Source organism: Aythya marila (genome assembly GCF_965140915.1).
Source record: "Aythya marila genome assembly, chromosome: 12".
Classification (NCBI taxonomy): Eukaryota; Metazoa; Chordata; class Aves; order Anseriformes; family Anatidae; genus Aythya; species Aythya marila.
Window position 1 is genome coordinate 10611923 of NC_139053.1, and position 22850 is coordinate 10634772.

The 22850-nt window shown below is 47.2% G+C and overlaps 2 protein-coding genes across 2 annotated transcripts; one reads left to right on the top strand and one right to left on the bottom strand.

Annotated features, from left to right (window-relative positions):
* Positions 1–1229: 1229 nt before the first annotated feature.
* DRC7 (dynein regulatory complex subunit 7) lies at positions 1230–14357 on the bottom strand (the record flags this gene model as incomplete). Its single annotated transcript, XM_082770377.1, has 17 exons — positions 1230–1412; positions 1566–1705; positions 2175–2369; positions 3387–3497; positions 4411–4521; positions 5649–5861; positions 6885–7111; positions 7765–7893; positions 8750–8878; positions 9207–9285; positions 9615–9743; positions 10370–10588; positions 10911–11063; positions 11625–11819; positions 13016–13141; positions 13607–13781; positions 14221–14357. The coding sequence occupies 17 exons, from the start codon at positions 14355–14357 to the stop codon at positions 1322–1324; spliced, it is 2559 nt and encodes an 852-aa protein (XP_082626503.1). The 3' UTR covers positions 1230–1321.
* Positions 14358–14864: 507 nt separating this feature from the next.
* Positions 14865–22503, top strand: LOC309882795 (uromodulin-like; the record flags this gene model as incomplete). Its single annotated transcript, XM_082770204.1, has 9 exons — positions 14865–14888; positions 17222–17288; positions 17821–17988; positions 18729–18934; positions 19658–19818; positions 20355–20600; positions 21209–21368; positions 21554–21698; positions 22403–22503. The coding sequence occupies 9 exons, from the start codon at positions 14865–14867 to the stop codon at positions 22501–22503; spliced, it is 1278 nt and encodes a 425-aa protein (XP_082626330.1).
* Between the last annotated feature and the right edge of the window lie 347 nt (positions 22504–22850).

The window sequence follows — 22850 nt, forward strand, 5'->3', positions numbered from 1 at the left end:
CAGCAGAACGCTGCACAGAGCTGTGAGGAGCAGTGCTGGAGGCTGCTCCAATGGTCGGACCCTTGGGGAACACAATGTGCTGTCATGAAAGGCCTTGGAGCCCCAAAACCCAGGAGCTCCCTAGGAGCTGGGAGGCGCTGTCACACCCAGGGGTGTCAGACACTGCAGCTGCCGCCCATGGGAGGCACAAATGCTCAATTTTTGATAGCTGCACACAAAAGGGAGTGAATCATCCCCTCAATCAACACATAATCCGCTTAAAGTCTCTATCACACTTAAAATAGGCAGCTACCATAACACAAGAAGTCCGATCTGCTCTGGGTCATGCTCTATTTCAGCTGTAGTGACCATCATTCTGCTATACCCCAGGAAAATATGTTTTTGCCTTTCCCACAGCTTTAATCTGTGTAGCCTTTGCTGAAAATGTTCATTACAGGTTGTTCCTTGAAGAAAGTAGTTGTCAGGAGCTGTATGCAGCACCACCGTATGTGTCTACTGTGCCTAATCTACTATAGCAAAAATCAGAAATTGTTTCCTAGCAGGTTCAGGGACTTCAGTAAATACTAATGTGTGTCACGTACATGCTGTCTTCTATTTATAGCTATCAGGGGATGATGATTAACCAAAATGCTTGATTACCTAAAATTCCTTGGATTTGGAATGCCTGTTTGATTGCTCTTGACGTCTTTTACCCTCTCTGCCAATATTTGTGATCAATGTTTGGAGACATTTCAAAGAGGAAAAATAAAAATACTAAAATCCAAAGTTGGTCAATTTAAGTATTAGACTGCTGGTTTTTTTATAGCTAATAGCCCTAAGTGACGTCAAATAATTATTGTTTGTTGTGAACTGACAAGTTCAAAATCTTTAGTAGTGCTACATATAAAACAATATTTTAAGTTTGTTGAAATATTATTATATTGGAACATATATTCTCAAATAATGCTGCTTCTGGTGTCAGTAGCTAGGGAGCAACTTCCCAGAAGAAGCTATGCAATGCAGCATACGTAATTTCTAGCAACTTCTGAAGCAGAACTTAAAGCTAAAGTCTCATTCAGACCTCAGTGTCAACCATGGTGTAATCGTTTGACACTCTTGATATAGGTTAGCCTTAGAACAAAAGAGTGAGAAGATAGTGGAATAGTACAGGTTCATTGAAATGGAATTCTGGAAAACAGGTGCATAAAGGCTATTAACATAATCTGGTGATAATACAATATTTACTACAAGCAAGTAGGAAAGCCTTTGTGCATTTTTTCAGGCAGCTTGTAACAGGTTTCAGCACTGATTCAGTGTCTGATGTGAAGGAATAAAGAAGAAATCAATCATAACTGAGGTACACAGCTAGGCGAGGGTCCTTGCGCAGTTTCTCTTCAAGAGCAAGGTATTTCTGTGGTGCTGTCTGCTTTTCCCTAGAACAAGAAGGTAACAAACATCAGAGTAAAGCTGCAGCAGGGCATACAGTAGAATATTTTACAGAATAGCTCACTGCTGAGTAACTAGGAATGCTGACTCGTAGACCCCCCGATTCTACTAGACACTGTTCAAGCAGTCATTTCCAATACCTGTTGAGCCTTAACGCTAGAATGTGGATACGGAACATGGTTTCAGAGTAATCAGCGAGGAAGGCAGCCTCCTCCTCCCTGCTGAGCTGACTCTGATTTTCCTGAAACTGCTGGTTCTTCTTCTTCAGCTCTTCTACCTCCTGTTGAGGGAATGAGTCACAAGAAGTCAGGGTAATGGACAGCGAGGAGCACAAAAGTGCAACTCAAAGTTCAGGGAGCCAAGATGAAGGAAACCACAAATAAGAGCCGTTCTATTTTCATGGCAGGCAATAAGTCTGAAATGAGGTCTCACAGAATATGAAAACAAGGAAATCAAAACACGTGGACCAGTGAGAAGCTGCAAGACCAGAATGTATTGCCTCACTGTAGTCAAGAAACACTGGAGAACTAAAGCAGCCCTGCTTGAATCAAGGACTGAATTGACCCTGGAGCTATTCTGTTCTTTGATCTCACATGTTAATGACAAAAAATACACAGGCTTGTTTATGACTCTCTTAAAGGTAAAGGGGTTCTGTTTCCTGCCTGCTGTCACGATGAGATGTGTTACCCTCCTGCCAGTGCAGAAGAGACTCTGGTGACATGTTCATACTGGAGTAAGGCTGGGAATACCTTTTCAAAGCGAGCTTGGATGATGTTGGCCTTAGCAATGAGACGATTCTTAAAGTCAGTCAGGCAGTCATCTCTGAGGCGCAGAGCCTGCCCCTTGGTCATTTTCTCAGGATAGCCAATTTGAATAAGAAAAGGTGCCAGGTAGTCCAGATCCTGTTTCTCATGTACTGGGAATTCATCCTCCATTGCATTCTTCTGGAGGGGAAAGGACAGAAAGAGTCATGATCCCATTGACTGGTTTCCCAAACACCCTTTGATAAGGCAAAGTAAAAGCAAAGGCCAAAACTCATTACACCCTATGGAGGAAATAACGCTTCTTTTTCCTGTGGGTTGATCAATACTCTTGCATTTCCCAAGGTGTTTTTTATTCTGTAATTTATTTTCTGTCATCCTTTTTAGCATCTATCCTAATTTCTTTGATTGTAGAGATGTACCTTACATAGAACATGCTATCTACTGAGGTACAAGCAGGACAAAATGTATTTGTATTTGGACAAGGTATTTTGAGTGACACTAGGTTGTAGACTGGCAAACAACTGGTTCTTGGATCTTTACCTCTGTGTTTCACGTTAAATGTTTGGTACGTAAAACCAAGTATCACCTCTTATAACTTTTTTCTGTTCAGGAAAGCTCAGTCTAAAAATCGTTCACAAGAAACATCTTGGAGATCTTGAAATGTTGCAAGTAATTATTCTTGAATCTTTCTGTATTTATCCACAACATTCCTAAGGTAATAATTTCTGAGAGAGATCCGGGAACAAAATAGGCTTTGCAACTAATACTGAAAACAACAACAACAAAAAAAAACAACTGATTCATAGCTCAATAAAACCCTCACACAAAGAAGTGCACATATTCCTAACACAAATACAAAGCCCTAGATATAAAGATGCAGCTTGGATTCCATTATCATACTCCCCTGATAATCACATTGTCAACTAGTACTTGTTAATTATTTTATTAACTAAATAAAATAAAAGAAGTATCCTTCTCTGGTGAGGAGGGTGGGCTAGTCCAGAGAGTCAGAAGATCATACCATGACCATGTTATATTTTCACAGGAAAGCTAAAGCTGTGCTGGCTTGTAACTGCTAGGGATTTGGCTCAGTATGTTCTAATAATACTAAATGCTCATTAGAGATAATGTCAGACAGAAGAAGCTTACTCTTTTGTATGCATGTAATAAACACTGGGATTAATAAAGAATGCCTACCATGGCTTCATATTGTTGTCTCCTCTTTTCATTCCTCTCTGTATCATAAATTGAAACTGTCAATTTAATGTCTGCTTCTTCATTCTCACGGATTTTCAGAATATTTAGCACCTTCCAAAAAATCAGAAGACACCTTAGCTTTCCCACAAAGTGATCATACTTTGAAATGCTTCACCTGCTAACAGAGTATTTACTGCATACAACAACCGTAGCATAAGATTAAATATACTTTAGATCCATACGAATATGCTCATATTCTGCTGATAGGTCAGTCTGATAATGGTCTTATTTTTAGAGTGATGTAATTTGGAGTCCAATAATTAACATTACTCAGTAATAAAGCCATTCTGAAGTCATAGTCTTGCCAATAGTTTTGAAATGGCACTGATAGCTTTAGCTTTTCTCTTTGTCTTAGGAAGATACAGAGCACAAGCAACAGGGATATTTTGACCATTAATAAATCAAGACTGCAAACTGTGGTGAGGTAGTTCATGAGGTCATGGCTTATACTCTTCAAATTTCTGAAAAATGGGCTTTTGCAATCTTGTTCTTTATTATTATTCTGTGCTAATACTGTTGTGCATTCATCTTCAGCTCTTTCCAGGTTTTCTCTTCCACACAAAAGCAATATAAAAAATAATCAAATCCAAGAACTTTGCCTCCACCTACTAGAATGATAGTATTTATCATGAAGTAGCTACAAAGACTTGTAAGAACACTTGTTACACTGGTCTCAGTGTGATTAGCAGTACAAGTGGTGTATTTTATGAAATATTTTTCTGCAGTTTTTCCTACAAAAAATCACTTCAGTATTATGATAATGGCTTCCTGGAAATGCCTAGCAACTAGATTTACATTACACACAATATCCTTTCTTTTTTGGTCTCATTCCCAGACAAAAAGCAAATATTTCTAGATGTCCCAATTCATATACTGTTATTTGCTCTCTGAAACCACTTCCCTCCCTGAGAACAAAGAGTGCACCTGACCAATTCTGACAATACCATGGAGACGTCCCTGTTACCTCTGCTTCAGATTGCCGAACTTGTTGCTTCAGCTGCTTCTCTTCCTCTGTTAGTTCTTGTAACAATTTGTACAGGTGTAGCAATTTGTTGTCTTTCACAGAGGACCCTGCCTGGAAGCAGATAAGCTAGTGAAAGACAGTAGTGTTCTCCGACTGTGAATCAGAGTTTTATGACTGTGAGTCATAAAACACAAATTGGCACAATTCTGCTACAGTCAATATAGAGACACTGATTTACACTATTGAAACATCTAACCCATGGTCAATAGTTGATTAGACTTCATCTAGATTTTGAGTCTATCAGTAATGTCAGCTAGACTGTATATCTTACATTTCTTTGCTGATGCTCCTGTTGGCTGGGACCAGTTTTACAGGGCTAGAGATGAAAGAATAGCACTCCAGCAATTGCATTCTGTGTATTCTCCCCATTAGAAATACAAAATTTAACAAAACCTTTCATAACATAAAAAAAATAATCTGTATTTGTATCTCTCTGATTTTCCTAAGCATAATTGTGCAGCAGCAGCACAGAATTTACAGGCAGACTTCTGCTCCTGATTACAGACTCACATCAATGATGTTAGTTGAGTAACCCACTCATGAATGAGAGAATTTGGCTTAATGACAGGACTCCCCTTTTTCTTTTATTTATGGCTATCTATCTTTTTTATTTCTCTCTCTCTCTCTTTTTTTTTTTTTTTTTTAATCTATCTTTTTATATTTATAGCTATCTATCTATCAGCAATGCATTAATTAAGCCTTACCATCTTGTCTGCATCTGCAAGGTAAACTGGGAGAGATTTAAACAATGTGACCAAAGAAGTCCATGGCAGAATTTGAGTTAAAATCTGCTTCAGCTTCTCTGCTCTAATCTCTCCTTCAAGAGAGGACAGCAGAGGAAATTTCATCTTCCCTGTCATGAATATGCAGGAATGAGCCCAACCAGCATCTTGCAAGATCTCAGTGGCCGTGTCTACACTGCCTGATGAGCTAATCTGAGAAGATGACCTCAGGTATGGCTGGAGACAGCCTTTCATGCTACACCAAATCTTGTGGGCCCAATCAGCATGGTGGTGCATCTCCCTGGGTGTTTGTGTTGTCAGTCTGGAGGTTGTCTGTGGGGGAGGCATGCAGATGGAGGAGAGGCAGAGCACGGAATATGCCATGGACATTTCACCTACCTTTTGTGTCCCAGTGATCTAGGAAAACTCAAAGATACAAATGGGTTTTCTCCATACCTGGTACGTGATGCACATTTCTGGGGTCATGATTTCACTTTGCTTCCTATAATTCTCTGTTGGTTTGAAGAACTCCTTCTTTGAGGCAGTAATGTATTTATCCTTGAGGTGGTATGTCAGCTGGATCATCTCCTCTGTGATCAGAAAGACACGTTCTGCTACATCTTCATCAGCAGGCTTTTCTAGGTTTCTGTGGAAACATTCCTTCATTTGCTGATGAGAATTGAAAAGAAATAGACGGAAGCAGGTTAGACAACACAGAGAAATGGCAAAATTTGTGGAGAGTTGGGTAAAAGCCAAAAGAAAAATTGGGCCTTTCTGCCTGGACTGTGACAGCAACTCCTAAGACCCTGGCCCATATTCGTGGCCCATTGTTCTTTCACATGCCTGAGAAAAAAAGCACAAAGCTCCTTAAAGCAATAAAAAGTCTCCTATTTGTGGAGCTGAGTGTGCTCTTCAAGCTCAAAGTTAGCTCAAGATGCATCCTTTTCTGATGGAACTACAGGAAACAAGGTTTTTTGGAGCACAACAATACTTCCCAGATTCCCCAACAAAAGGAAGAAGAATAAAATAAAATAAAATAAAATAAAATAAAATAAAATAAAATAAAATAAAATAAAATAAAATAAAATAAAATAAAATAAAATAAAATAAAATAAAATAAAATAAAATAAAATAAAATAATTTAGAAAAAAAGGCAATTTGGTTGCTGGCCCAAAGGTAGACCATTATTGCAGGGCTCTATTTTGAAAGGTGATGTGTCTGAGCCATACCACCAGGTGTCAGATTTCCTCCCACTTTTCCAAATCAGACCTGACAAGAAAAAGAGGCAGACTGCTGCTTGGAACAAATCAGCATAATGGGACACTGTCAGGAACCCAAAATATTATTAGTTTGGGGCCAGAACATGAAATCATTTGACTATCTGAGTCCTGTGACAATTTCATTCCAAAATCATAGTTAGGCTTTTCTTCTTCCTCTGACACACATTTTCCAAGTCATGGTTTCCTAGCTTCATTCTAGCTGCTCAGTATGTTTGGTGACAAATGGTCACACTGTGACTGTCAGTGCCAGGCAAGCAACTGCAAGACACAGCAGCTTAACAAGGCTAGGTTTCTTCTGGAGTTTTGCCTTGGCTATGCCAACTGAAAGTGAACCTACAGCCTTAAGCAGAATGTTTTGCATAGTATAAATATCACAGTGACAGATATTTTTCTGTTCCTGCCTTGGCCGTACCACTATAGGCCGGGAGTTAATATCAGTTCTGGTACCAGCCACACTTATTTTCTTTCCTCTTTTGCCAAACTCTGTGTGCTGGAAGTATTTGAAGTCATCCCGTCCCACAAAGTACTCTTTTATCTCAGTGGCATTTTCAGCACGTTTCTGGAGGCCATCGACTCGTGACTCATTGTAAAATTCCATCACACGTTCAGTTTCTGGCTCCATTGACTTATAGATGTGGACTGTGGACACAAAAGAGATTACACACATTTTCAGAATTAGTGACTATAATACTAGTGAACACAGGTACATCCAGGGGAAGTTTAATTTTCTCGATCAGCCAAGAAATCAAATGCACTTAGTGTTGGAAGGGAATGTTATCTCTTCACTGCTGTGCACCAATATGCCATGGCCTGAAGATGGCAGGAAAGCTTTGCATGGTCACTTTCCTCCTTACACAGCAAGGCAGTGAGTGGAGCCTGGACTCTGCTGTTCCCAAAAAAGGAACTGGTGCAACCTCTTCAGGAGAAATACTGCTTCAGCAACAGATCTGATGCAGGAGTTTCCTACAGCTGCAGAACACTGAGAGATTGAGCATAATCCCAAGGAGAAAGTTTCTACTTCTACCACTTCTACGGGTAAAAGTACATAGTATCACTCTATACCTGCGATATAGATGTCATCTTCCGTTATGCTGGGGGGGATCACTGCCCCAAACTGGAAGCACAACCAACCCAATTCTCTAATCTCAACTAGACACCATATTACTAATCAATGCAATTCATCCCAGAAGTATGCAGTCCCCCCTGCTTTGGGTTTTTGCTTTTGCTAGGAGGGATTCACACGATGTCCTATCAGCTGCAGTCGCCTTGGTTGCCCAGATGAACTGGAATACCTTTAAGACCGAGGAGGTGTCCTGGGCTGAAGTACTCTGTGGTCAGCTGTGTTTTTTTATTAAATTCTCTCATATCCAGCATGTCTTCTCGGTTTTTGAACCACTCCTTCACCTCCACTACTTCAGTACCTGGTGAGAGACATGCCATTTCACAGCCTTACACTGGAGATGGTACAATTCATCTGATGAGCTCTCAGTGTCTGTGCATACCCTATGCTTCTGATGCAGCCACAGGAGACAGAGTCAGTGTACTCATTAGAACTGGCCCTGTGCACTAGGATATTTCATAGATAAATCCTAACAGATGAATCCTAATCTACTTTGAAGTAGATGAATTATAACACAAACGGGCTTATTCTTCTCTGTCAACAGGAACTAAAGTCATCAGCTCAGGGGGAGAAGATGTCACAGTGGATGGATGTATTTGGTGAGATAAATTCCATCCCAAATATTTCATAATAGTGTCAAGACTGAAGGGAAATAAGACTGCACCATCCAAGATGGCTGGGGACAGGAGTCTGTAAGTCCAGTCAGGAATTTTTATGGTTTCTTGGACCAGCCATTGAAGGATAATACTTTCAAGTACAGAAATGTTCGCACTCTCTAGCTGCCTCTTTCTATGACTCCTAGAAATACCAATGGGACAAGTAACGCAACCAGACAGTTTAAACCAACCTTCCATTTCTCTGAAGATTGCAAATCCAAGCAGCTGACCTGTGGCACTAATCAGCATCACTGTTTGGATGTTAAACTGATTCAAATTCTTACAGAACCCCCTAGCAATGATGCAAAGCTCTGTGGCTTGATGACAGTGAGTGGGGAGAAGTGTTTGATGATGTAATAGATAAGTATCCCAAAAACACTAAAAGAGGAGGAGAAAGCACAAGAGAAACCCTGGCAGAAAAGGTACTCCACCCCCTACCCATCAGCACACCCCAGACTGTGTTTGCTCAGTGTATGAAGAAAGTTAGCTCATCCTCCTTACAGCGTAAGTCTGCGTAGACAGTGAGGCGTTTCACCAGTCCATTTTTGTTGAGGTATGGTGCCCATTTCTCCAGTTTTGCTTTCTTGTACATAATCACCTTCTTCCCCTGGGAACAACGGGTCTCAAACTCTGCAGTAGACAAGGGAGGTGTCAGAAAGATTGATTCCCATCAGCAGCAGTCCCATATGCACAACGGTAACAGAAAGGCCATCCCAGACAAAATAATTCAGCTAGGAGGAAAGCACAGTGTGCGTGTGTCTGCGGGGATTTCCCACCCAGGATGAGACAGTGCACAGAGGCAGGCATTCAAAACAATAGCTAACGTATGCCTTGATCTGCGGCACTTCGCTGCTGTACCTTGAACACCCTGAAGGGGAAGCTCTTGAGTGAATCAACAAACCTCCCAGATGCTCTAAAAGGTTCGCTGAGAGGCAAGCAAAAGGCAAAGAATAGGTACCTCTGGGAGAAATCTGAATAGGGGCTACCCATGTAGGTGGCATGGCAAAACTCGTGTCTTTCTCCTCCTCCTCCTCGTCCTCCTGTTGAAACAGAAGCAGAGATTTACATTTTTGGCAGCTTCTCTGTGCTAGGAGGCATTTTGGTTATAGAGAATGCACTGCAGCAATCAGAGCAACTTGTGCGAGGCCGCATTGGTCCTGGGCAGCACAGTAACAGAATTATGAGGGCTGCATCAGAGCTATTCAAGATTGAGAAGGAATCTAGAGTGCCAAACAAAGTATAGCTAGAGCAATAGTGATCTGACCTGGAGAGGGCAACAGGCAGGCAGACATATATATAGGCCATGAACACACACCAGTTCACTACAGCATCACCACTGCAAGAAAGCCATTGGTAGGTCACTCACTATGTCATCCATGTTCCTGTCAAATAGCTCATTTTCCTCCTCAGCATCCAGGAGCATCTGAAGAGGCTTGTCAGTCTCTGAAAGCATAATTTCCCAGCGGACAGTGTCACCCAAGTCAAAGATGAGATCCTAGGCCATATAGAAGAAACCCACATAAATACAGAGCAGTCTCACAGGCCTGACACTAAACTGCACGCTGCTTCTGCACATCTGCAGTGCTCTGGACCTGGCTGGGCATCAGAGTTAGAGGACTCTGGACAGACCCTGGATCTCAGTGAGGTGTGCTCATCAAACCCCTGGCTGGCTGGTGGAACCCCAAAGACTGACCCTGTTCCTGGAAGGCTGCAGGTCCCTTTCCCTGCCACAACTGAGGGGAAGCTGCTGGAAATGCTTCTGCCTCCTTCCTTGGGGCATGCATGGCCCCACGGTCATTCATATGGGCCTAAAGAGACGGTGACTCAAGCCCTCACCTCCCAGGCTTTATATCAGCTGGAGAGTAACTGAAGTGTGGGAAGAGCCAAACCAAGATCTTTCATGCCCTGAGCTACGTTTGACAGATTCTGCTCTAAAAGGTGTTGGTGAGAGAATGGTCATCCAGCCAATCTTAAAAGCTGATAGTGTAGCATTGTAGGGGATTAATAGTTATGATCTCCATTTGCTAGCTCAGGGTCTGGGATGCCATGGACTGTCTCCAGATATCAAACCTGGAGTCTATGTAATCAGAACAGGTGCACAGATGTGTGAGAGCTCATTACCTTGCAGCCGTTCCGGCAGTCCTGCATGTTCACCCAGTAATTCTTGTGGTTCCAGACACTCTCAATTCCAAGGAAGTGCTCATCCATGGTGCTGTGGCTGTTCCCCGTGAAGGGGTTGATGAAGAAGGGCTCAGGAACCTCTCTCTTCCCAGACAGAACCAAAACCCATGCATGCACCCGTAAGCCACACAAAGGGTCACGGGTGGGCTTTTCCACTTCCTGTAGCCCAGAAGACAGAGCAATAATTATTGCTATTTTATTGCCACTTTAATCCAACCCCCCAGCAGCCTTATTCTCTCCCCTGCCTACTTCTAAAGATCTCCAAGCCCTTAACACTCTTCAGAACAGTGACGCAGTACATACCCAGCATATATTTCCATGTCAGCACAACACTGTGTTCTCAAAGGCTACATGTTCATGGCCCAAATCAGAGTTGTATTGTTCTTCATGGAGGGTGGTGAGCTCCAGTTTTGGTCAGCTATTAACCATGTCTCGATTTTTGATATTGCAGGTTAAGAGTAGGGTGGACCTTGTAACTCACCATGACCTTCTCTTCTCCTCTTTCCTTATTCTTATGGGTGGCTTCAGTTTCTGCTTTCTTCTTGGCCTCCTGCTGAAGCTCAAATTTGCTCTGAAGGTCTGGGGAGGACTTAACTCTATACTTGTTGGGCTTCTTCGTTATTTCCTTTGGGACCTGTCTCCACAAAAGCAAAGGATTGCTGTGAAAGGTTCATACAGACTGAAACATAGTGTGGACCAGCAGCTGTTCCGGCTAGCCCTACTCTAGAGCTCACCAGGAGTGAACATGCTGAGCATGCGTGCTGCCTCCTGTATACTCCATGATCACTCAGGTGAGCAGTCTGGGTGGATCAAGTATGGATGTGGATGGTCCTGCCAAACTAGCAGATATCCCTGAAGGGCTAATAAGCACTCACAGATCTTCACTCCCACTTACAGCAAGAGAATGTGGGGTACAGTATAGTCCCAAGATCTTTTCATCCTAAGCACAGTGTGAATGCTACATGGTCAAAACACAGGCAAGCTGTGGCCCTCTTACAGTGAGCAGTATGGTTGGAAAGCAAACAGGTGATGGGACCTGGGGGCCTTGCACTTTGCCATTAGACTCATTCTTATTGCTCCAGAGATACCAGCTTCACTAGTCTTCCAAGTGCTTTGTCCTTACCAGTGACATGGTCTTCTTACCAGAACCAGACAACCAGGCTCCTACCTGCCTGCTTGCTGCAGATCTCCTTACCTCCGGTGGCTTCCTGAGCAGTGGGCACACCTCCAGAGTCTCGTCCAGGCTGCATATGTCTTGAGTGGCATATCCATTCACACAGTAGGCATCGTACCCAGCCCCAACCAGCATGGAGCACAGCAGCACACTGAAGTCAAAGCAGTTTCCTCGCTGGTACTTCAGGATGGTGGTTGGTGAATAGAGCGAACTGGGCTTGAAAGAGAAGGATACATGTTCTTGGTGCTTGTCTTATGAAGCATGCCCCAGGCAGGGAGCAAGAGAGAGACAGAGCATTATTGGTACAGAGCCCATATCCCTGGGCTCTGTACCAATAAGGAATCTGTTTTATGAAACTCTTACATAAGCCACAGACTGCAAAATTCCCCTCCAATGTGATCTGGAGAAATTCTGACGCCAAATCTTGTGACAAATTTAGCCATGGGCAGGACAAGCTCACCAGACTGCAGAGAACCTAATACTAACCACAACATCAGGGTGGGGCTTACCTCCGTCTCTAGTTGGTCTGCCTGTAGCATTTCAAAGCAAAAGACCCATAAACTAAATTATAGCTCAAAAGGAACTTACTCCCTTCTGGCCCTCACTGGTGACCAGGCAAAGGGAACAATACACACAAAGTGAATATAGAGATCCTGTTTTTACCATCCCAGATCTGAGGCTGCACCTTAGATTTGACCAGTCACTGTCCACTAAATTAAGATATATTCTCAATAATCTCAAAATACAAGTGTGTCTTGAGACCCTGGGACTCTTGGGACACACTTGGCCAGCATGGAGCTCACATAGATTGTATGGGGCACTCCACAGGACATCAGCAGTCCTAGCTAGCAGAGATTGTTGTTGATCTCTTTGCTTTAGCTGGATCGTACCACCCTTAGGACTTGCCCCAATGTTGGCATCATCTCCTCTTGCCACTCTAATTTTTGAGATTTCTAATCTCCCTTCAGACACCTCAAAATATCCCAGATATTGGAACAGAAGTGTCTAAATCCCCTAAAACCTAGTCACTGAGGCCAAGCATCATCACCTAGGCTTTTTATGCTCCTTTGGTCCAAGGTCCCTTTGTTCCTGGCAGGGAGGCTTGGCAGCCATTGCAACCCACAGCAGATCAGCTGGTCATAGGGGATGACTGAGAGCAGGGTCAGGCCCAGTCTGGTAGAAATGGTGCTTAACTGCTTGACAACACTGTACGTGTATGGGAATACAGGTTCAAACAAAGAGCACAGCACCTGTGGGAACTGTGGGGTTGCCTAAGTAATTATGGGGAGCTGGAGGACTCAAAGACCTTTGTAAATCCAGACCCTGGGGTTTCCACATTGTGTCCTGTTGAGAGGCCCTCTCTCATCTCCATCATGGGTCTGTTTCCAATGGGACTGTAGCCTCTTTCTTACCGGCGTGAGAGGAGACTTGAGGGGTTCCATGGTGAGATAATCACAGACAAAGCTGGCACAGCCATCCCAGTGGTACAGCTCTGTATAAGGCAGCAGGGTTGGCCTCACTGTTGTGCTCACAAACTTCTGTAAGGCAGTAAGAGGTTTTTGGTCAGCCAGCAGATTCCTGGTGGAGTGTCCTCTTCATGGCCACTCTCAGACCATCCCTGGATGTTGTAGCTTACATTCAGGACTTCCCTGGAGCATGACAACAGTGTTGGTAACCCTCCTCACCCATTCTGAGATGAAAATGCATGGAGTTAAGAGGCCCTCTGCCAATAGACACTTCTGTTTGCCTGTGGCTAAAAGCTCAAACCCATCTTGGACACATTACAGGTTCAAGCCTTCTCTTAGTTTTCAAGCAAGACAAATAGCTACAACGCCTTCTAGCTTCTACATGTTCTGGCTCTTTTTTTGCCTTGCATGTCATTTATATAATAAATTTTGGGGGAAGCTGATCCAAAGAATTAATTCCACATACTCAGGGGAACATCAGGTCCAGAATTAGACAACAGCTGTGCAGCTTGGGCCCAGCCCCACAACACCCCATACCTTCACACCACACTCATTGACCGGGTACAGAAAGAGTGGCTTTCGGTCAGGGCAGAGGTGAATGTACTGCTGGAGGTAATGGTCAGCAATGCGCAGCAGCTTCTTTTCCCTTGGGGAGTTTGTCTTGTACGAGGATGGTAACTGGGATATGTCAATGGAGCTCCAGTCAAAATCGCTTCCAAGACAGAAGGAGGCAGAGAGACACAGGTAATAAGCTAGGAGCAATTAGAGCAGGATGACCTGCTATCAAAACACAGGATAGCTTCCCTGTTTCACACAGAAAATACGGGGATCATAGCCAAGAAGAGGTAATTTTAAGTGGGCATGAGTTTAACATAGCCAAGCTTCTCTGGAGTGATGGCAAGCTAACACAGACCCAGAGGATCAGGGGATCTTTATACAGTACAGAAGCAAATGGATAGAAAATGAAGTGAGTTACCTTGTCTTAATCACACAGGTGCCCACTCATGGACAAACACACCCAGCACACAAAACTCGCTCCCCTTGACCCATACAAGCAGACCACACGTCAGCCACACGTGTGCAGTCTCCCCATGGACCCTAGAGGGACCATCTCTGCTCATCCCAGCGACTGACAGACAGGTGTGACTTACGAGACATCACTTGGGACACAGACTTGGTCCACAGACAGCTTTGTCTCTATGTCGTGAAGTTCATCGCTGATCTCTAAAGCCTTCATCAGCTCTTCTTCCCTTCGCTCCTCTTCCTCATTCTCCTCTAGGACCTCCATTCTGCCTCCTCCTGGCCACTACGGAAACACATGCATGAGGGTAAATTCAGGGGTGGGAGCAGAAACTTGCACTCCGGGCATGTTGATTTAGTCTGTGAGCCACCAGCTCATACCCAGTCATTCCCATTTCTGCAGAAGTCAGGTGTGAGTACTGAACTTCAGTTTGGGCTGGGCAGGTTGCACATATGGCTGCATGCTCCTGGGCCACCCATGTAGGGTGGAGCCAGCAGGACGGGGGCCTTGCTGGGTGCTACACAACAGTCCCAAACCATGCTGCGTGCCCTGCATTCTGCACCCCTGCAGATGCTGTGTGCCCCACGGGCGGTGCTGCATGGAGGGGGGCACCCAGCCCACGCCAGCGCTGCACTGAGCAGCTGCATCAGCAGCAGAGTGGCCTCCAAGGACGGAGTGCTACTTGTATCGCCTATTTACATTTCAGGGACTTTTGGGGGCTGTTTATTTCCCCTCCCTGCGGTCAGGCTGACCTGCTGGGCAGCAGGCAGCGCAATGGAGGCACAGACCTTGCAACGGGTGCAAGGGGGGGGGAAGGGGTATCCTGGGGCCCAGTGCTGCTCCCCAGCCACCCACCGCCCAGGGGGGTCCTGTCCCCACAGCCCCTTCAGCCCCACACCCCTGCCCTCCACCGCCTCACCGCTGCCGCCGCCGCCGTGCCGCGAGCGCTCCATGGCAACGCTCACGCACCCAGGCAGCTTCAGCGGGGCCTGCAGCCTCCTCCAGGGCCTAGCCCAGAGCCTACCCCACCCCGCGCAGGGCTGCCCACCTGGGCTTCACAGCTCCCTCAGGTGCTCCAGGCTTCACCTGCAAACCTCCCCACACAGCCCTGCTGGAGCTGATGTCAAGGCAGCTCCCCCCTCCTGCCCAGGAAGCAGCCTGGAAGCTGTGGAACTCGACTATGGGGCTGCCCTTACGCTCATACACTCACGGGTGCAGCTGTTTGAAAACACAACAAACATTCCTCACCCATGCTTTTGTTGCTCTTGAAGCCCGAGGGCTGTGCTGACTTTGCTTCTCGTTGCAAACATCAGTCCTGCTTTGCTGCTTTGTAAAATACCTGATGCAAAGCAGACGAGGTTCACTTCCCAAAGTGGCAGAGCGTGGTAGGATCTAGTCCCTATCCTCATGTCTATCACAGCATCACCATATCTGAGATTTCAGAAGTCACTGAAAATCAGCAAAAGCAAATGTGTTTATGTGGGTGTGAAACCATGTGTATTCAGTACACACAGTTACTTGGTCTTTGCGTGTACCACTGTGGTATCTGTTGTTACTGCTGAGTCAAAAGCAGGTATGACAAAAGCAGTTGGATGCATAAAACCCCAGACTGCTGGGGATGTTACTGATGCAGGGTTGTTGCAGACGCTGTTCCCGCTTGGGGTCCCATCAAGGCTGTGAATTGGGTCATCATCATTCACCAGCCCTGAGCTAATCGGAAGGGCCATGCTGGAGGACGCACTTTTGGAGAGCCCTTTCTTCCCGGCCCACTGCTGACCGGTGGTAATCTGGCTCTTGTGCAATCACAGAGGCAGCATGTTTGTGGGGGGGAGAGGATGAGCTGCTAGGAGGTAATATAAAGCTGGCAGGGGGAAGTGCAAGGAGGACCCAGCCTGCTGTGTGTAGATGAGCTTGGAGTGGTCTGACAATGGTGAGTGGGATGAGAACAGGTGAGAGCTTTGCATTGAGGCTGCTGCATCCATGGGTGGCTCTTCCAGGAAGGGGCTTTGCAAGCGGAGGCACCTCCTATTTTACAGAAGCAGAGGGCAGAGCTTCCCAGGTTTGCCAGGGTTGTCATACTGAGCTGGGAACAAGCCAGTATCTGCCAGCAGTATGGCCCTGGCAGCAGCAGGGACCAGTTTTCCACTCAGGGATTGTGCCATGGGAGCCATGCCCCCACGGCAGATGGGGCTCTGCATGCCCAGGGTTTTGTAGAATTGGTGCTTTGTGAACCATCTCTGCTTTGCTGCAGTGAGTGAGGAGCACGGATGGGAATAAACCCTCCTTGCACAGACTTCTGGTGGTCACAGCTGCTCAGCGTAAACCTGAGGAAATATATGATTCGCTGCCAGACCACAGTGGAGCTTTTGGCCTTACTTTGCCCTGCCCTGGGGCCATGTGCAGTGAGCAGGGCAGCAGCACGTCAGAGCCACTAGCCCCAGGTGACCCATATCCATGGCTGTGATGAGACTCCAATGTCTGGGACTCATCCAACACCATGCCATTAATTTCTCTAAAGAAACACGTTATCTGGCCTGGTGGGGGAGACTGACTTTATCAGTGGCTTCATGGCATAAATTTTAGTTGTGTTCAAGGTTGTGGTTGTTTTTGCTTTTTTAATCCCATTGTCTCCATTGTTGTGGATATACGTTACAGGCAGAGATGCTTTTGCAAATCCTAACTGTTCAAATGAAAGCTATGGCTGGAGTGGGAAGAGAGAGATTCCTTTTCTCTGTTGGGAGCTTGGACTGATGCCTCAGCTGTGTGGTTTTACTCAGAGTGCCTGTTCATGCTGAAATATGGCTTCATCATTGCCAGCACATCCCTGCTGTCTGAGATCTTGTTACTCCCACCCCTTCTTTCTGGACTATCCCTTTTGGGTTCAGCTATATGCTACCTAAATTCAGGACAGTAGCTGGCCATTGCATTATTCTGGGTTGGGATGGGATTGTTGATTTTGCCCCTTGGGATAGGAAATTACTTCATACCATTGAACCTGTAGTTTTTGGAGAAAATACAGTGCCGAAATTATCATACCCATGCTTGAGGGTTGGCTTTTTCTGAATGATTGCAAACATTGCCAGTGAGCATGCTGAAAACCTTAGTTACCCAGAGCCTGCTTGTTTTTACAGGAAGGGACTGTGACACATTTGCTGCTGGTCTCTGCCCTATGCCTGGCTTGCTGTGAAGGCAACAAGAGTGAGTCTCATTGTGTACTGTCCCTGCTGGGTCACAGACAGGTAGTATGGAAAGGGGAGGTGGAAGCCTCACCTGATCTGTGTTCAGGTTCCTCATACAAGGACTGCCAAAAACTGCTAAAGGGGGATGAGGGAGCAATGCTCAGGAGGGCACGAACTGGCATATAAGAGCTGTCAAAACAGGTAGAAACTTCAGACTCTCCATCCAGCCAGCCACATATGGTATATAACCTATGGAGATAGGCACAGATGCTGTGATGTGCCACCACTCTCCATGCTAGCTGATGCTACCTTCTGAGCTCCAATCCAGATTATGCCCATTCTGGGGAGGTCTACTATGCTCTTGATCACATCCTCGCAGGTGTGCCAAGGCAGCAGCTTTTTCCTGAGATTTGGTGGCATGGTGGCAGGGTCCCTGCTTTTGCTCTGAGTGAGGATCTCAGCCCTTGAGAGTAGTGGGGCAAATTCACTTTTGTGTCTCTCGTAGGGCAAATGTTACAGCATTGATCTTGTTTGTGTTGCCTTCACTGCAGGTGAGCTGGTGAGCCCTCACAGCTTGAGGGAAGGTTTTGCCCTGCGTCCCAAGAGGAACTCAGACACCTGCCTGCTGAACCCATGCCAACACCAGGGGGAGTGCCAGATGGTCGAGGACAAACCCATTTGCAGCTGCAAACCTGGCTTCACGGGGGCGTTGTGCCAAGGTAGGGTTGGGGGTGCTGGTGAGCTCAGTCTGCCCACAGGCACCAAAGAGAAGGGTAACAAGCAGGGTGCACTGGTGTTACCACTGTGGACCCCAGGAGTACCTCCCAGCTCTTGGTTTGGGTGCATCCCCCCACCTCTGCCACCCTGTCCTGACTACAGTTTGATAAAAGACCCAGTCACAAGCCATTTCCTTCCTCCCCAACAGACTTAATTCCTGTAAGAAGGAAACCTTTGCTGTGGTGTAGCCCTATCAGGGCAGCAAGGCATACTGCAGAGCACAGCTGCCTTGCAGCCACACAGGCACCAGCACAGCTACAGTGCAGGCTTCTTTCAGACACTGGTCAAAATTGTGCCTTGTTCATCTGAAATTGAGGATCTCTGTTACTGCCTGGTTACCTTGGCAGACTGCAGCAATTCTGTAGATGACTCACCTGAAGGGACCAGACCCATGACATCTGCCTGTGGTGTCTTGAGTTTGAGGGCTGTGTCCATTCAGAGTATCAGCAGCTGTGGACTTGTGCAGGTGTCAGACAACTATCAGAAAACTACTCGTTAGCTTCTGTGCATTTCCAAAGGTTTGTCTCTAGCTTTTGCCCAGTGTCTCTGAAGACCCCTACCAGCAGCCTCCCACAAAGCTGGGGTGAGGGTTTGCTGAGCTCAGTGGGACTGTGCCGTTCCATGGCTGACCTAGGGCTCCCTCAGGCCTCTTATTGCTATTGCAGATGGCTTTTTCCCCCAGATGTTGTACTAAAATTGGCCTGCGAGGAAGAACACATGAAGATGATGGTGAGGAAGGAGGTGTTTGAACTCTTGAAAATCCCCCTGGAACTTGTCCACTTGAAGAACCAGGCATGCAAGGTTTCAGAAAGGGAAGAAGAGGGCGAGCGGTTTTTTGCAGCCACTCTCACAGGTGAAAATCACACTGCCTGTGGATCAATAATTCAGGTGAGGATCCAGCACAGATTCTTTGCATAGTTTTGAAGCCATGAGAGGAACAGACATGCTGAGTGGGGACAGCAGGGGAAAGCCATGGAGACTTTTCCTTTTGTATCTGGCACTGTGAAGTTCTCTTTCCCCTTGATATGCTTCTCTGGGGGTGGGGGAGGCGCTATCAGAAAGCTCTTCTGCCTCCACCAAACCACTGCTGGCAGCACATCTTGTCATGTTCAGCAGAGCATGGAAGTCTCAGTGTATTCTTTAGGAGCTGATAACAGGCTTCCGCTTTCTGGCACGAACTTCTGAGCTCTGCAGTCCTGGCTGTAACCCCTTGGTACATCACTTAATTCTTTAGAAATGCACTGTACTGGTGGGATCTGTCACTAGCCAGGAGATGGGTTTGACCCAGCCACTGTCCCCAGAGGCCGTGGGTTGCTTTCTGCCTGGGAAGGGGGCCCACTGCACAGGGCTCTGCAGACTCTCCTGGAGAACCTGACAGGTTCTCATGGACCAGGGAGGGTGCTGAGGAACTGGTGATTCATCTCTGTCCTGCACAGGAGGGCTATCACCTCTGGTCTGTGTGCTGCCTCTTGCCTCCTCTGGTGGTGGCTGCCAGTAGCCCCTGGACATGGGATTTGAAGCCTGATGGCCTCAAGCAGCTACAGCTGAGTTGCTGAGCTCTGTGTATGGACTGAGGCATGGTCTGGACACCTTGTTTCTGTGTCATTCCAGCAAAACCGCTCCCATGTGTCATACGCGAACGTCATCGAGTCAGAGCGGGAAGTTCACGGGAATGTGATCTCCCGGAGTTTTCAGCTGGAGGTGCATTTCTCCTGTGTCTATGCCTATGAGCAGGTGGTGAAGGTGCCCTTTGCTCTCACCGCTGTCGACAAGTGAGTGGTTCCTTCTCACCTTGCTGCTGACAGTATATTTGAGTTTGTGGGAAAATAGCTGCCTTTAATGAGATGGTTTGCAAAAGCCCTGTGGAGCCACCAGAGAGCGCTGAGAACAGTATCACATCAGGGTACCTCTCTCTCTGTCCAGAGAGGGCCCAAATATAGTTTTTCAAGATAATGTTTGGGCTTGGGACAGGGGCATGTAGAATCTACCTTTCTGCTATTCTCCAAAAAATAAAGTGGGCACTGGAACATGCTCACTGTGGAGGTGCAGGTTGGAACCTGTGGGTGGCCTTCTAGCCCTCACTGACCAGCATCTCTGTGGGAACCCCCAGAGCTCTGCACACACTGTGGAGCTGCCCTTGCCCCTGTCTGCACATAGTGCAGATGGACAAGCCCGACTCTTAGCAAGGCTGTACTTGAGAGTGGGAAAATGCCCAGGGTCAGCAACCTGGAGGAACCTGTGCCAGCACTGCGGGCCTGACTGAGCTCCTGCCTTCTTGTTGTGCTCATGAGCTTTCCTCTCCTCTCAGGCTGGTGCAGTTCGTGGTCAAAGAAGGGCACTTCAATGTCAGCATGCGGCTGTACAAGACTCCCTCCTACCTCCAGCCCTATCACCCGCCAAACACAGCTGTCCCCATCACAGACACACTCTATGCCATGCTGAAGATAGAAGGACAGCATCAGCTCCGATACTTCCTCCTGAGTGTTGAGGACTGCTGGGCCACACCAAGTTCAGATCCCTACCAGGATGTGCGGCATGAGCTCATTGAGCAGGGGTGAGCAGCGTTACCCTAGCACTCCCAGTCTCTGTGCCACAGGCACCATGAGCACAGTTGCCCGTCTTTGTGGGCTGCTGAGGACAAGTTGTTTGTGAGGGAGCTGTGAGCAGTGACACCATTAAATGCTTCCCAGGCCTGATGAGCTCTCAGACTGCTCTGAATTTAGCCCTCCCACACTCTCTTCTAACCCTCATCTAACTTCAGGATGTCCAGCATCACTCTTGGCTGGCTGGGGAGGCAAAGGGCAAGGAGGGATGCGGACAGCCTTTGATATGCAGAAAGGTGGCTGTGGCCAAGCTGAAGTTGGTAACATGGATATGTGGGATGTAGACCACAACCAGGCTCACTCCCACTTTACCCAGTGGTGATGGCCCCACAGAGCCAGGTATGAAACAGCTCCTTCACTGGTGGGAGCTCCAGCCTGGGCTGGGCATGATACACAGTGCTAAGGGAACGCATCCCCATGGGTACCCAGACACAAATGATGCTGTCCAGTTCTGCCTGGGGGCTGCACCTGGTCCCCATGTCCCTGCTGGTGTCCCAGGCCAGGATGTACTCCCTTCTTTTCTGCCTGCTGACTCATCCATCATGTCCCCATGTCCCAGGTGTCCCCACGATGAGACCGTGACGTACCTGAATGCCATAGGAGAGAGCACTACAGCCAAGTTCAGCTTCCAGATGTTTCAGTTTGTGGGGTACTCCGAGGTGTTCCTGCACTGCCGTGTCCGGCTGTGTCTCCCCGACAGTCCTGAGCCCTGTGCCAAGGTGAGCTTTCTCAGCCATGCAGGGCCCACTGCTTGTGGAAAGGGTTCTTTCAGAACCACCTCCTTTCCCATGCTCTAGGGGCTTGACGGGTCAGAGTATCAGGACAGCTCTTCCTCTTTGCCCTGTGGGTTGCACTGCTCTCCTGCCCTCTGGTCCCACCTCCTCTCTCTTGGCTTTGTTGGCAGCAATGCCCCAGACACTGGAGGAGCAAGCGGGCGCTGGCGGATGACTACAATAAGATTGTCTCCTACGGGCCCATCCACCTGCTGGCTGCTCCTTCCTTGGAAGCAGAGAGCCATCACTTCAGGGCTGACCACCAGGATGTGCAGGGTATGTATGATGCTCCTGGGAGGACAGGAGCAGTTCTCAAACCCTTGCCACTGTCCGGGTAATGTCACATTATTACAAAGGGCTTCTAAAATCACTGCCCTGCATAGGACCGTGGAGATTTTCAAGTATCACATCCACACATGGCGTGCTCCAGAAGTCACACCAGCACAGGGGTTAGCTCTGTGTAAGGGGTTCCCACAGAAGGCACAGGTCAAGCTGAGCAGAGAAGTGGGGCTGGAAGGATCTAAGAGCCAGGAGGCTGTGGGTATAGCACCCAAGGTGAGGAAGGCTGGGTTTTCACGGTGGTGGACTCTGAATCAACCCAGCAAGTCAGGATCTTTCCAAGTACCAGGGTCAATCTAGGAGATCTAAGCAGCAGTCCAGGAACAGGGCTGGGGAGAAACCTGCTGACAGTATGGCTTGGAGCAAGCATGAAGTCCAGGCATGATTTTAAATGGAAACCCTGGGCAGCAGGTGGGTGGAGGCCCAAGGTGAGGCTGGTGGGGGTGACCAAGTCCTGTTAGTGCCCTCAGGGATCCCCAGTATCCCAGCTCTGGTGGTTCTTGCCCTTCACAGGCAATAGCCTCCTCTTCTGCTTGCCTCCTGCCCCCAAACACATCCCACTGGCCTGTAGGAACCATGCCAGGAGCCATGGCCAGCTGAGGAGAGCCAGACCTGTAACCAACCTTTCCTCTCTTTGGCAGAACCCAACCTGTGGCTCCCTGGAGGCCTCATCCTGCTGTGTGTGCTTGGTGTGTTCGCCGTGGCTGCTGCAACTGTCAGCATGAGGAGGCGGACACTGTAGAAAATGGCTGTTTCCAAATAAACATAGCAGTAGCAGAGAGACTCTTGTCTGCATCTTTACAGGGGTTCTGGTGAAGGAGATTCAAATGGTGCTCAAAGGATAAGCCACATCAGAACATTTCTATTCTCTGTCATATCCCTTGGACCTTCTCATCCCCTCCTGGCCCACAATGAAACAAGCATGCAGGAAAGCTGAGATACAGGGGCTGCTCCAGGGGGATGAGATGAGGTGCCTCATGGGGTCTGGCTCCTGGGAGGTAGGGCATGCTGTTGGGCTTTTCAGAATCCAGCAACCCAGCAAGCCCTGCCTGCAGGCTTAGCCTAGAGAGCAAATAGAGCCACAAGATT